The 14,554-nt window shown below is 41.1% G+C and overlaps 1 protein-coding gene across 2 annotated transcripts in view; it reads left to right on the top strand.

Annotated features, from left to right (window-relative positions):
- The window catches only part of DDX17 (DEAD-box helicase 17), a 24,592-nt gene continuing 10,038 nt past the window's right edge, over positions 1 to 14,554 (top strand). The window contains exons 1-10 of one of the 2 annotated variants that reach the window (XM_066358432.1): positions 1 to 1,003; positions 5,624 to 5,774; positions 6,385 to 6,484; positions 7,379 to 7,512; positions 8,670 to 8,735; positions 10,299 to 10,440; positions 10,775 to 10,935; positions 11,023 to 11,195; positions 11,544 to 11,654; positions 12,107 to 12,168. In XM_066358432.1, coding sequence (XP_066214529.1) covers positions 954 to 1,003; positions 5,624 to 5,774; positions 6,385 to 6,484; positions 7,379 to 7,512; positions 8,670 to 8,735; positions 10,299 to 10,440; positions 10,775 to 10,935; positions 11,023 to 11,195; positions 11,544 to 11,654; positions 12,107 to 12,168 — 1,150 coding nt within the window. In that variant the 5' untranslated portion in view covers positions 1 to 953. The remainder of the gene's footprint in view (positions 1,004 to 5,623; positions 5,775 to 6,384; positions 6,485 to 7,378; positions 7,513 to 8,669; positions 8,736 to 10,298; positions 10,441 to 10,774; positions 10,936 to 11,022; positions 11,196 to 11,543; positions 11,655 to 12,106; positions 12,169 to 14,554) is intronic. The other variant, XM_066358433.1, reaches the window with a different exon arrangement.

The raw sequence follows: 14,554 nt of genomic DNA, 5'->3' as shown, positions 1-14,554 counted from the left end.
GACCAACTACGGGAAGAACGGACGAGGCGCATCCATCATGGCTGCCAGCGACAGCACAGCAAGAGGCTACCGAAAGAAACGTCGCCAGGGCGTACGGGCAGTCTCGGCAGACCCAGTGCTGCGGCACCAGAGAGCTGGCAGGGACACGCAGGAGCGCCAGCTAGGGACCCTGAAGACCCTCCTGGATTTTTGGCACCTAGAAATGCTGGAACTTGACAACTACAACGTGGAGGGTCGTTATAGTTTCCGCAATGCCACTTGTACAGGCAGGCCCGGGTTCCGTCCCGCTGTCGAACCCGACAAAATCGTCTATTCTTCAAATAGAATGCGTTACGCACACTGCGCATCTTCGCAACTCTGGGCCGGCTAACGACGCAAAGAATGTTACGTTGTATCTGCGACTCTTACTCCGCCCCGCCCCCCATCCCACGTTCTAGTTCGGGTGGCGCGAGAACTCTACGCCCGCTCCGTACTTTGTTTTTCCTTTGCGGACCGCAAAATGCGTCCACCTTCGTAACTGACGTAAAATGCCTCCAAGAATGTCCGTAGTACTCCGCATAGACCTGGGGCTATTCAGACACGCTGTTTACGTATCGTCTCCGACGTACGTATCGTTAAGCTGGAGCATTCTCAGTGCTGGCCGCCATTTTGTGCAGTCGCCGGGAAGGAAGGAGACGCCTAAACCGCGGCCCTGCCGGGTTTGAGCGTAGCCAAACCTACCCATTAACTTTATAACCCCGATTCTCTGTGTTGTGCTCCCGTCTCCGACGAGAGAGGCGGCGACGGTGGCGTCTGCGACGGGAGACAGCGCGTCGGAGCGAGAGAGCGCTGCGCCTGCCGCCGCCTCAACAGCGGAGGCGCCGCCGCCATCGGTCGTTACCAGACCGGAGCCGCAGGCCCTGCCGAGCGCGGCCATCCGTGCCCCGCTCCCAGATCTCTATCCATTTGGGACAATGCGCGGAGGCGGCTTTGGGGACCGGGACCGGGATCGGGACCGTGGAGGGTAAGGGGGGAGGAGGAGAGGAAGGGCCTTGTGCGTGCGTGGGGGGTGGGGTGGTTGCCGCCCAAGGAGACTGCAGTTTGGGGTCTGGTGAGAGACGGAGTGGACTGCTGGCCTGTGAACGACGCTCCCTACTCGGGGGACCGAGGCGACCCGGGACATAATAGCGACTTAGTGCGCGGGCCCCGGGGTCACTGATGACCTGGCAGCGGGGGGTGGCTTGGCGGCCTCCCAGCTCCTTGCGGACGGCCGTCGTGGCGCGGCCCGGCCCGGCCCCAGCCCCGCGGGGAGCGGAGGGGCGGCCTGGCCGTCGCAGACCCAGTCCGGGCCTCACTTCGCTTCCCGGCTTTCGAGCCCGGCCTTTTTGGCCAAGTTATTTGATTTCTCCGGGCCTCAGTGTTCATCTGTGAAACACGGATGTTCTTGTTGAGAATAGAATGAGATCTCGAAGTTCAGTCTAGGAAAATCTCAACGCAAAATGGCTTCTCTCGTGTTTATCTGTCGCTAGAGAGAACTGTTAACGGAACTGGAAACCTGAATAGAAACTAGAGGCTGAAAGACTGGTTTCTGGTTTTAAATGTATTTTTAAATCACCGTTAGTCGTTTTTAAATAATTGAGAGGACGCATATTGGACTATAAAGGGAGAAAATTGTCATCTAAATGGCCGTGTTTGGGAAGGGAGTGGTGTTTTGTTTGGTCATTGTAGCTTTTCCCCCCCTTCCATGTTTCGGCCTTGTTGTCTATAACTGGACTGAACATGAACTTCTCGGCCTAGTTGGAAAGTTTCTGATGTAGAAACGCCCCTGTACTTGGGTTGGAAGTTAACGATTAAAAAATGAAGTCCTTCCAGATACTGATATTCAAATATAAATGTCGGCTAAACGAAAAAGTTTCGTAATAGGTAGGTCTATGTTGATTTGTGCTGTTTCTTTTCTGTAATAAAAGTTGCCTTTGTATTCACAGGAATTGAAATACATGTAGTTGTCTCTCTCAGTAGGGGTTCTGTGCATGTTTTCTCCAAACTTTTGTGAGCTAAATACTCAAGTATCAGATCTAGTCACAAGCACCTTGGTTATTAATTTATAAAATAAAAAGGGATTATTTTGACATACCTAGTTAGGAAAGAGTTTATCTCCGTGGTAAGTTTGGAAGACCAGAAGTGCACAGTCTGCTGTGTTTTTTTCACAGTATAGCTAATTTGGAAGTAAATTTTAGTACAACAGCTTAGGAAGAAGAACATTACCTACTAGAGTTGAAAAATGCTGCATTAATTTCTCAATCTTTATATCCTAACCTCTAAGGCCTAGAGAAACCCTTGTATGTGTGCCCCAGTATTCATGTACAAAGATGCTTTTACCAGCAGCATTCACAACAATGTTGGAAACGGCTAAAATGTCTATAAATTGTGGATATTAATACAGTAGACTACAACAGTGAAAAAGCAAGTTGTGGTAGTATAACATAAGGATATCTACCATACCAATATGGCAAGGCTATAAAAAGCAAGGGAATGCCTAGAATGCGAGACAGTTATGATGGGGGTTTTAAGCAAATGAGGCTACCAAGATGTACAGGTAATGGTCTATTTATTTACTGTGGGTGTTTGACTTAATAGTTCATCACATCATATATATCCTTTAATAATAAAAATCTGAAAAGAGGAAATAATGAATTGCTGACCCAAATTTAGTTTATCCCATATTGACTCTTTAATATTTTTTTAAAAGCTTTATAAGGCCCTGGCTGGTTGGCTCAGTGGTAGAGCGTCAGCCTGGCGTGCAGAAGTCCCAGGTTCGATTCCTGGCCAGGGCACACAGGACAGGCGCCCATCTGCTTCTCCACTCCTCCCCCTCTCCTTCCTCTCTGTCTCCTCCCCTCCGGCAGCCAAGGCTCCATTGGAGCAAAGTTGGCCCGGGCGCTGAGGATGGCTCTGTGGCCTCTGCCTCAGGCGCTAGAATGGCTCTGGTTGCAAAAGAGTGATGCCCCAGATGTGCAGAACATCGCCCCCTGGTGGGCATACCTGGTGGATCTCGGTCAGGTGCATGCGGGAGTCGGACTGCCTCCCTGTTTCCATCTTCAGAAAAATACAAAAAAAAAAAAAAAGCTTTATAAAGTTATCCATTTCAAGCAAAGTGACATAAAGTGCCCCAACTGTACTTTTACTGTGGAATTTCCTTTATGTGTTGGATTGCTATTGACTGCGTGCTACAGGGCTGAAATAGATTATTATTGTGAAAAGGAAATGAGGTCATTTTACATGTACAGTCCAAAGACGTGTATTACTCATTTAAACTAGCATGATTTTGCATGTTAGTGTATAAATCTTCAAAGCTGCATTTAGTGCAAAGCCAAATTAAAAAGAGTAAAAGGCTGTCTTGAATATTGAAGTCAGCATTAATTATAAAGGTGGCAGACAACATATTTATAAAGAATCCTGTATTTCAAATTATATTAGTGTGGGTGGTATGTCTTGGATAGTAAGCCAAGGCATTAGGGAGAAAGGAAAAAAAATAAAAAAATAAGGGCTACTTTTTTGTAAGCCTTGAAAGGAACCTTGAAAACTTCTGTTTTCCTGATCTTTGGTGGTGCAGTGGTAGACCGTTGACCCTGGATGCTGAGATTGCCAGTTCAAAACCTCGAGCTCCCTGGCTTGAGCCCCCTCCCTCCTACCTGGTCAAGGCACAACTAAAGTGAAGTAACTACTACTTTATGCTTCTCTCTCTCCCTTTCTCTTTCAGTAAAAAAAAAACTTTGTTTTTTTCCAGATCATTATTTGAAGGTCTGTACCATTGCGCTGCAGCAGCAGCACTGAAAGGCATCTTCTGGAAACCACATAAATTCATTTAAACTGGACTGACAATCTCTAAAAATTAATCTTTTGTCACTTTTCCTTTCTTTGCAAGACTGTCTATAGAGACTTGGTTTTTCCATTTAAAATTTTGTTAGTTGCTTTATTTACAAGTGAGGGGAATGGGGTTGATCCAGGCCAGGTGGTTTTTGGTGTATTCAGTATTGAGCTTTGGACCTGAGGCATATATGAAGTTTTATCTTTGATATATATGTGTGTGCAATGTGCTTTTACTGTTTTGGTTCCTGATTTCTCTTAACAGTTAAGCAGTAGTACAAATGAAGTGACTCAGTTCTGCCTTTTGAATGTAGGTACTCAGTGGTCCCAAGAACATTTCCTGCCATCGATCTTTGTATGTTTGTATTTAGAGAAATGTTTAGCTGAATATTAAGCCAGTGTTTTAAGGCTGGTTTGAAATCCAGGAATTTGAGGCCCTTTAAAATAGTACTACTGCCTGTCAGTTATAAAGTGGAACCATCCGCAAGATGAGTAGGTTAAAATGGAAAAGAGAAATTAAATTTAGTGTAGTGTTTTCAGGAGTAAGGAAATAGGATGAAAATATGCTGTACCAGTAGTTTTCAGGCGCTGAGTTAACCACCCTGATGTATGAAGATTATAGAGTATAATCATTGGGTCTGTAATCTTCATACAACATCAGGATAATTAACATTTTGTGGACCAGTGGTTGAAAACCACTACTGTAGACCCCCATAGTGTTAGGATTCTTCAAGGAAAAGTAGAACATTTCAACTTCTGCTAGTGACCAAATTTGTATTCCAGTTGAACTTGTCTGTTAAAGTTAGATAAAACAAAAAAAAATGTTTTTAAGTAATCTGAGTTTTAAATACCTTAAATCAGACTGACTTAGTGGTTTCTCTGGTAAATTTATAGTTAAATTAATAGTACTACTTTTTGGGATCAAAAAGTAGATACAAAGTAAAGGTGGAGATGAAGAGGAAGGATAGGTCATAAATTTTTGTTCTGGCTGTTCATTAGCATAAACAAAAGGTGAAGACTAGCCTACCACGCTTTTTTTATTTTTAGGGGTCCCGGTAGTTTTTCTTAGTAGATTAGCAGACAAAAGAAGTGCTTGTCAGTGTATAAAGGGTAAAGGATCTTAGAATCTATTCCAAGTATGAGGTTGAGTTGCTTGGAGTAAATTTTTCTACCTGTTGTAGTCTTAGCTTGTATTTAAACTCAAACTAATGTCCTCTCTTACCTACATGTCTCAGTATCATACAAGAGTAGAGGCTTTTGTTTTATTCACTTGAGTATCTTGACCACTTGAAACAGTACCTGGTATATAGTCGATACCTAGTAACTGTTGGTTGAATGCTTGCTTGTACTGAGTGCTTACTATACCAGATACTGTTTTAAGCACTTTACACTCACTACTCATTTCGTCTTTATAGCAACTTCCGAAATAGGTGGTAGCATTATTTCACTTTGCATAAGAAACTGAGGGACAGAGAGGATAAATAATTTGCTCAAGATAATACTGTAATCCTCATGATCTATTTCTCTAAATACAAGAACTTTTTTTTTTAATGTAACAATTTTTAATTTTTCACTGATTTTAACCATACCTGTAACAGTATTGTTGAATAGTAGAGGAAGTAGTATGAACTCCATTGCCTTTAATAAGAGTAATAAAATATGCTCTTGGAGGGGAGGGCTGGAAATATCCTAAGGGTCCCATCTTTTGCATGTTTTTATGGCACCTAAGGTACATTTCTTTAAAAATATTAATAGCTAAAATTTTTGGTATTTCTAGATTTGGAGCAAGAGGTGGAGGTGGCCTTCCCCCGAAGAAATTTGGTAATCCTGGGGAGCGTTTACGTAAAAAGAAGTGGGATTTGAGTGAGCTCCCCAAGTTTGAAAAGAACTTTTATGTGGAACATCCAGAAGTGGCAAGGTTGACTCCAGTGAGTGTGGGGAGGGGGCATTTATTTTATCTTTTTTAATACACAGTAATGAACCAAGTGGACATGGTAGCCAGAATTTACACATACACTACTATTGCTATTACATGTTTTATTTTAGTGCAGTGGTACTTTCATTAGAGTTTTATTAACACTGTTAATACACCTAAGAGGACCCCTTTAAATATATACCTAATGTATTGACTGATTGGTCCTCATTTATCACATGAAGTAAGTTAAATTTTAGAATGTTGGCATTATGTACTCCTATTTTTTTAACCTCATATTATGAATGTTTTAGACTCAACCCATTGTGGTTACTTGTTCATAAGAAGGTATAGTCACTATAGTGGAAAGAGCACTTGGTCCTAAGTTCTACATTTTCTTCCTCTTCGTAGTTCTGACCTCGGGCAACTTAACATTCCTGGGTGTCAGTTTTCTCTTGTGGAAAATGGAATTCTTATCACCTGCTTTATTGACTCAGAAAGTTGGGAGACTCCTCACTCGTTTTTCATCTTAATTTCAAATTGGGTGAAAATTGTTCAGCTGGATTGCTTCATGAAGTTGTGCATATTTAACTTGTTTTCTAATTTGTCTTCATTTTCTTCCATAGTACGAGGTCGATGAACTACGCCGTAAGAAGGAGATTACAGTGAGAGGGGGAGATGTTTGTCCTAAGCCTGTGTTTGCCTTCCACCATGCTAACTTCCCACGTAAGTGTTCTCACCAGGGTCTTTTTTTTTTTTTTTTAACAGGGACAGAGAGAGAGTCAGAGAGAGGGATAGATAGAGACAGACAGACAGGAATGGAGAGAGATGAGAAGCATCAATTTTCAGTTTTTCGTTGCGACACCCTAGTTGTCCATTGACCGCCTTCCCATATGTGCCTTGACCAGGGGCCTCAGCAGACCGAGTAACTCCCTGCTGGAGCCAGCAACCCTGGGTCCAAGCTGGTGAGCTTTGCTCAAACCAGATGAGCCCACGCTCAAGCTGGCGACCTCGGGGTCTTGGACCTGGGTCCTTCCACATCCCAGTCCAACGCTCTATCCACTGCGCCACCGCCTGGTCAGGCATCACCAGGGTCTTAATTGTTAATTTGGGTTGAATGGTAAACACGAGTAATTGGTCATTTAAAGGTTTTGTACCATACTCAGGACTTTGTTGAAAACCTTTCACAAAGGTAATTATGTGAAATTTATTTTTTTTTTAAGTCTACTCTAGGCTCTACAACTAAAGATAGTTGTGTAAGAGATTTTTTTTAAGCTCATCTGTTTTCTGATTTAGAACTTTTTTTAGTTTCATCTTTCCCTGGGATTTTGCCTCTACCCCTTAGAAATCAGAATGGAATTGTGTTCTGACTGGATATAATTTGAATTGAGCAAACAAGTGATTACCATGTGCCAATGCCTGTTAGATATTTGAGGGCAGTGGTTTTCAAGTTTTTGAAGGTAAATGGCTCTGACAGCAGCCCTTTGAGAGGTAGTAGTAAACAGGTCACAGATTTCCTAACTGAAGAAAAAAACTACACTTCTCATGGAGAGAGTGGGTAACTTGCTGAGAACAGTTTTTAAAAATTTACTTAAAAGCGGTAATATTATTCTCTTACAGAATATGTAATGGATGTGTTGATGGACCAGCACTTCACAGAACCAACTCCGATTCAGTGCCAGGGGTTTCCACTGGCTCTCAGTGGCCGGGATATGGTGGGCATTGCTCAGACTGGCTCTGGGAAGACATTAGCGGTATGTACCAGCATGGGAAGATTTTTAACAATGTGGTAACTTATTTTGCTATTCTAATTATCCCATATATATTTCTCAATTCTTTATAATCTTTTTATACAGGAAGACTTCCCTGAGAAAGTTCTATTTTTTTTAATTCAACTATTGATTTTAGAGAGAGATAGAAGCATGAACTTGTCCCACTTAGTTCCATTTAGTTGGGCACTCATTGATTGCTTCTTGTACCCTGACTGGGGATCAAACCCAGGATGTTTTGTCACTGGACTGATGCAATGCTGTATCCACTCAGCCACCAGCTAGGGTCAATTCTTTTTTTTTTTTTTTTTTTTTACAGAGACAGAGAGACAGACAGGGACGGAGAGATGAGAAGCATCAATCATTAGTTTTTCGTTGCGCATTGCAACACCTTAATTGTTCATTGATTACTTTCTCATACGTGCCTTGACCGCGGGCCTTCAGCAGACCGAGTAACCCCTTGCTCAAGCCAGAGACCTTGAGCTCAAGCTGGTGAGCTTTTGCTCAAACCAGATGAGCCCTCGCTCAAGCTGGCGACCTCGGGGTCTCGAACCTGGGTCTTCTATATCCCAGTCCGACGCTCTATCCACTGAGCCACCGCCTGATCAGGCTATAAAAGTTTTAATTCATATAGTGTAGGTAATGTTTTATTTATTTTTAATTTGTGACAGATAGGGACAGACAGACAGGAAGGGAGAGAGATGGGAAGCATCAACTCTTTGTTGCAGCTCCTTAGTCTCTTCAGTTGTTCATTGATTATTTTCTCATATGTGCCTTGACCTGAGGGCTACAACAGAGTGACCCTTTGCTGAAGCCAGCAACCATGGGGTCATGTCTTTGATCCCATGCTCAAGTTGGCAACCTTAGGGTTTTGAGCCTGGGTCCTCTGTGTTCCAGTCTGATGCTCTCTATCCACTGTGCAACTGCCTGGTCAGGCTAGTGTAGGTAATGTTTTAGCGTTTTTAGCTATATGAAATAGGTAGAAGCATTTCGTATTTAAATTTACATTGCATATATTTGTCACAGTTTTGAGTACTGTTTTCATTTTCTTAGTTAGGCATTATCAATTACTGTTACAATTTAGAACTGTTAAGATAATGGCTTGATTTTTTTACAAGACCGTCATTCTTCTCCCCCCACAGTATTTGCTGCCTGCAATTGTTCATATTAATCACCAGCCATATTTGGAAAGGGGAGATGGTCCGATTGTAAGTGTTTCAATTTGCTTATAATTCTAAGATTAGCTGCAATTTAATGATTATTGTGTTCTAGGCAGCCACTGTGCATTACATATTTTTTCAGATTTTTTTCTTTTTTTTTCCTTTTTTTTTTCTTTTCTTTTTTTTTGTATTTTTCTGAAGTTGGAAACGGGGAGGCAGTCAGACAGACTCCCCGCATGCGCCCGACCGGGATCCACCCGGCATGCCCATCTGGGGCGTGGCTCTTTTGCAACCAGGGCCATTCTAGCGCCTGAGGCAGAGGCCATGGAGCCATCCTCAGCGCCCGGGCCAACTTTGCTCCAATGGAGCCTTGGCTGCAGGAGGGAAAGAGAGAGAGAGGGGGAGGGGTGGAGAAGCAGATGGGCGCTTCTCCTGCGTGCCCTGGCCGGGAATCGAACCTGGGACTCCTGCACGCCAGGCCGACGCTCTACCACTGAGCCAACCGGCCAGGGCCAGATTTCATTCTTGACACTATTCTCCGTATCTGGAAGTGATACTGGCACCTTACATAAATTTTAGGCAATGCAGTTAAATGACTTGCCCAAGGTCATACAGCTATTAAATAAATGAGCTTGAATTTGAATCAATACTGTTAACTACCATGCTTACTACCTTCATATATAGGCATTAATTCAAGTGCAGTTCTTAATTGCTCAGTGATTCTGAGGGATACAAAAGAGATATGAAGTGAGGTACCTGCTTGTATATATTTAAGTCAGGTTTGGGATATATATTCTTTGTGATTAAGTAGTACTTCCATAAATACTTATAGGTTAGCATGATTTTCTGTTTTCATTATTTTCACTTGTGTTGTTTTCTATAAGATTTGAGTAGTGGTTGTTAATCATTTTGAATATGCATTTGTATCTTTTCAATTGAGCTTGGACTTACTATGTTAATAAATATGTACATTGTTACAGTGTGTTTCAGTATTCACCAAAAGAATGATGCATTACTTTTTATTACCTTAGTATGTATTTTATTCTATATGACTGAGTTTTATTATCATGAGTATGGGGTGGAACAGTACAGAGAACAAGACTCATTGTTAACAGAGTGGAGGATGCCTATTTCAGAGTCTTAATTTTGTATCATTTTGGCAAACTGCTTGTCAGATTATGTGTAAGTCCTTGTTTTTGCCTTATATGCCTGGCTAAGAGCTTAAACTAGAAGTCAGAAAAGTGTTGGCTCTTCTGTTTTATTTTTCATCTATTTCTACTAATACAGACTTAATCCATGGTTTTGTTGCAGGTTTTTAAAGGCACTCAATCATTTTGTGAAAGTTTTTTTTAAAACTAGGTGATATAGTCTGTAAGTCCACTTGAATAGCTGACATAAACAGTAATGAATCATGTTTTGAAAGTATGCCATCATTCCTAGTGCTCATAATTTTTTGTCACGCTCCAATACAGTCTCTGATGTCCTTTCCTTCCCAACCTCCCACCCCATTACATGCTTTGAAAATACCAAATTAGAAAAGAATTAGATAGCCTTTTGTACTTTTTTAAAAACTTGGGATATGTGTCTCAACTGTTTGTTTGCTTGTTTCAGTGTCTAGTTCTGGCTCCTACCAGAGAGCTTGCCCAGCAGGTGCAGCAGGTGGCTGATGACTATGGCAAATGTTCAAGATTGAAGAGCACTTGCATTTATGGAGGTGCTCCTAAAGGTCCCCAGATTCGAGACTTGGAGCGAGGTAATTTTAAAAAATGAATGTATAAGAATTATTAATTTATTTCATTTTGTCAATTTCAGTGAATGAAATTGAAGAGAAAAATAGTGGATTCTTGTGGAAAAAAATTCAGTATTTCAGCAGCTTAAAATTTTTTCAGGTGTGGTTAAAGTACTATTTTGGGAAAGTTCAACATGGCTAGATACTCATACTTTGTGAAGTGTTTTTCCGGGTACTTTGTTAAAATGTAGTTAGTTCTGCAGCATGAGTACAATCACCAGAGCAGTGCTTCTTAGTTTGTTGAGGCTGACACTGGGTAAAGATCCTTATTTGCTTGATCTCCGGTTTTGTTTTACAGGAGTTGAGATCTGTATAGCTACTCCTGGACGCCTGATAGATTTCCTGGAGTCAGGAAAGACAAATCTTCGCCGATGTACTTACCTTGTTCTGGATGAGGCTGACAGAATGCTTGATATGGGTTTTGAACCCCAAATCCGTAAAATTGTTGACCAAATCCGGGTATGTAAAGCTGGTAATACACTCTGTTCGTGCCCTTTGCCTCTCATATTTTCTCAGGCTAACAGAAAGCCTTTTCTTTCTTTACAGCCTGATAGGCAGACATTGATGTGGAGTGCGACCTGGCCAAAAGAAGTAAGACAGCTTGCAGAGGACTTCCTTCGTGATTACACCCAGATCAATGTCGGCAATCTGGAGCTGAGTGCCAACCACAACATCCTCCAAATTGTGGATGTCTGCATGGAAAGTGAAAAAGACCACAAGTATGAGTGATTTTCACTGTTGATAATGCTATACATCTTTCCTTAATAATCCTCCAAAATTAAAGTATTGGAGAAACTAATTTTTTTTGAGATCTGGAAACACTTAAGAGCACTGCCAGCTTTCCAACAATCCATCTTTCATATTATTTATCAGAACATTTTGGTTAAAGGCAAAGGATTCTGGATCCTTGGATTTGATAAATGGCAGCTCTAATAAATGGCAACTTTATGGGAAGTAGTGTGAAAAGAAAGTGCTGTGGCTTTGGGGGTGTTACAGCAGACACAGCTTCTACGTGATGTATAGCAAGGGTTCCTCAGTGGCTGCATTGTTATTGGCCTTGTTTTCAGGTTGATCCAACTCATGGAGGAAATAATGGCTGAAAAGGAAAATAAGACAATAATATTTGTAGAGACAAAGAGACGCTGTGATGACCTCACTCGACGGATGCGCAGAGATGGGTGAGTGTAGCACTGAGGTAACTCATTAGCTTCAGGTTAGGTCAGCAGGCATTTCTAAATCAGTATTGTGAATATTGTATAATACTTTAATAATGCCTTTGCTCTATATTTTATTATTTTTTTAGTATTTTATTTATTGATTTTACATAGAGAGGAGTGGCGGGGGGGACAGGAAGTGGTTGCTTCACTCTAGCTGTTTATTGGTTGCTTGTGGTATGTGCCTTGACCTGGCAAGCCCAGGGTTTTGAACTGGCGACCTCAGCGTTCCACGTTGACACTTTATCCACTGCGCCACCACAGATCAGACAAAGCCTTTGCTCTTTAAATGGGCACAGTCATTTATTTATGTAGTCTATAACAAACCGTCACAATTCCATATGGTTGTGCTTTTTAAAGCTTGCTTTTACTCTTTCTTAAGATTTCTAAAATATTGATCACTTTTCTTTTGACAGTTGGCCAGCTATGTGTATCCATGGAGACAAGAGTCAACCAGAAAGAGATTGGGTACTTAATGGTGAGTTTAAAACTAAACATGTTCAGCCTGACCTGTGGTGGCGCAGTGGATAAAGCGTCGACCTGGAAATGCTGAGGTCGCCGGTTCAAAACCCTGGGCTTGCCTGGTCAAGGCACATATGGAAGTTGATGCTTCCAGCTCCTCCCCTCTTCTCTCTCTCTGTCTCTCCTCTCTCTCTCTCTGTCTCTCCCTCTCCTCTCTAAAATGAATAAATTTAAAAAAAAATTTTTTTTTTAAAAATAAAAAAAAAAAAACAAAACTAAACATGTTTATATTCTGTTTTAGGGATTGACAAACCTTCTGTAAAAGGACTAGGTAGTAAATATTTTAGGCTTTGCAGACTGTATGATAATTTGTGTCACAACTGTTCAGTTCTGCCATTGTTACACAAAAATGGCCATAGACAATATATAAAGAAACAGCTTGGCTGTATTCCAGTGAGACTTTATTCGCAAAAATGGGCATTGTGCCAGGTTTTACCTGCAGGCTAGAGTTGCCTAGCTTTGCTCCAGTTAATGGGATATTAAGGGCATTTTAGGTATATTGCCACCGTCTTTTTAAGGTCAGCAATGCTGGCCTTTCACACTTTTTCACATTTTCAACTGATGTGCCACAACGATTTTTAAAATATTTAATATCTGGCTATTTAGTCAGGGGCACTGACCTCTTCTCCCTTAGATTGTCAAATAAACAAATGACATCCAACATAAGAATAGCTGTTTAGTGTGAGTGGATCAAAACTATAGCTATTTTTTGTCAGATTGGCAAATAATATATATATATTTAAAGATTCTATTGATTTAGAGAGAGGAGAAGGGAGAGGGAAAGGGGGGGAGGGGGAAGAGCGGGAAACATCAGCTCGGTAGTACGTAGTTGTTTCATGTATGTGTCTTGTCCCAGCAAGCCCTTGGTTTCTAACTAGCGGCCTCCGCATTCTAGGTTGACGCTTTATCTACTGTGTCACCACAGGTCAGCAGCAGCAAATGTATTTTTTGATCTGCCTCAGAATTTTAGTAGTTTATGTGTGAAAAAGGTTAAAAATCACTGCTTCCTTTATGTAATAAGTCCTCTAATTTATAGATATACTCACTAGCCCAGAAGCTTCCCAAACATCTTACTTTAAGGATTTTTATGGAGACTTTATTATGTAAGCATGGTTGATCTTTAACTCGATCTCCAGCCCATCTTTTCCTCTCCGAGGATGGTGGGTGGGGCTCAGAGTTCCAAGTTTCTAATCAGGGCTTATTTTTGGTGACCAGCCCCAATCCAGGAGCCCACTAAGTTTTGCCTCATCAGAATAAAACAGACTCCAATCACCCATGAAATCTGAGGGACTTTGGTGAGGAATCTGGGTCAAAGACTGAGTATCGGAATAAAAATTCTCCTAGCATCCTTATTTACAAGGATTTTAGAAGTTCTGTTTCAGGAACTGGGGGCTGAGACCAATAATTGTTTTCTTATTATTTCACAGGGAAACCATGGTTTTTCCTTCATTCCACATCTTTTAAACTTGCACCCTAACCCATTTGATTTTGTTTCATTTGGGAGACAACTTTGCTGTCATAATTTGAGGGAGGGAGATTCTAGCTTATGTAATTTTGTTACATATTTCCATGCTATTTTAATAGGATTTCATTATAAGAGGTAACTTTGTGTATTGTCCCTCTGGCTCCTCTGCTAAAAGAGAATGTCATCAAGATTTTCAAAAGAATTACTATTTTCTTTAAATTTAAAAAACCTTGTCAGTGTTCTGACACCATTACTAGAAATATTACCATGGCATGCTAAAGACCATATAGCTAGGATTGTTTATTTGGTTATTTTTTTGTTTGTTTGAAATGAAATGTATGGGGGTGATACTGATCAATAAGAGTACATAGATTTCAGGTGAACATCTCTAGCATTTGAACTGTTGACTGTATTGTGTGCCTATCACCCAGAGTCAGATAATTTTCCATCACCGTATATTTCTTCCCTTTTCCCCTCCAGCCCCTCCTTAGATAACCATTTCACTTTATGTCTATGAGTTTAGTTTTATATCCCACCTATATGTGAAATTATATAGTTCTTAGCTTTTTCTGATTTACTTATTTCACTTAGTATAATGTTCTCAAGGTCCATCCATGTTGTCTTAAGTGGAAATATGTTACCATTTCTTACAGCAGAGTAGTATTTTGTTGTATATATGTACTGCATCTTCTTTATCCAATCCTTTATAGAGGACGGACACTTTGGTTGTTTCCGTATCTTGGCCACCAAGAATAATGCGATGAATTTGGGACTACGTTGTGTACCAGTGTGCTTTGGGAGGATACCCAGTAGAGGGATTGCTGGATCATATGGCTAGTTCTGTTCTTAGCTTTTTTGTTTGTTTGTTTTGTGACAG

The sequence above is a fragment of the Saccopteryx leptura genome, chromosome 1 (assembly GCF_036850995.1).
Source record: "Saccopteryx leptura isolate mSacLep1 chromosome 1, mSacLep1_pri_phased_curated, whole genome shotgun sequence".
In the NCBI taxonomy this organism is placed as follows: domain Eukaryota; kingdom Metazoa; phylum Chordata; class Mammalia; order Chiroptera; family Emballonuridae; genus Saccopteryx; species Saccopteryx leptura.
The sequence above is the reverse complement of the archived record's forward strand: the minus strand, read 5'-3'. Positions and strand labels throughout refer to the sequence as shown.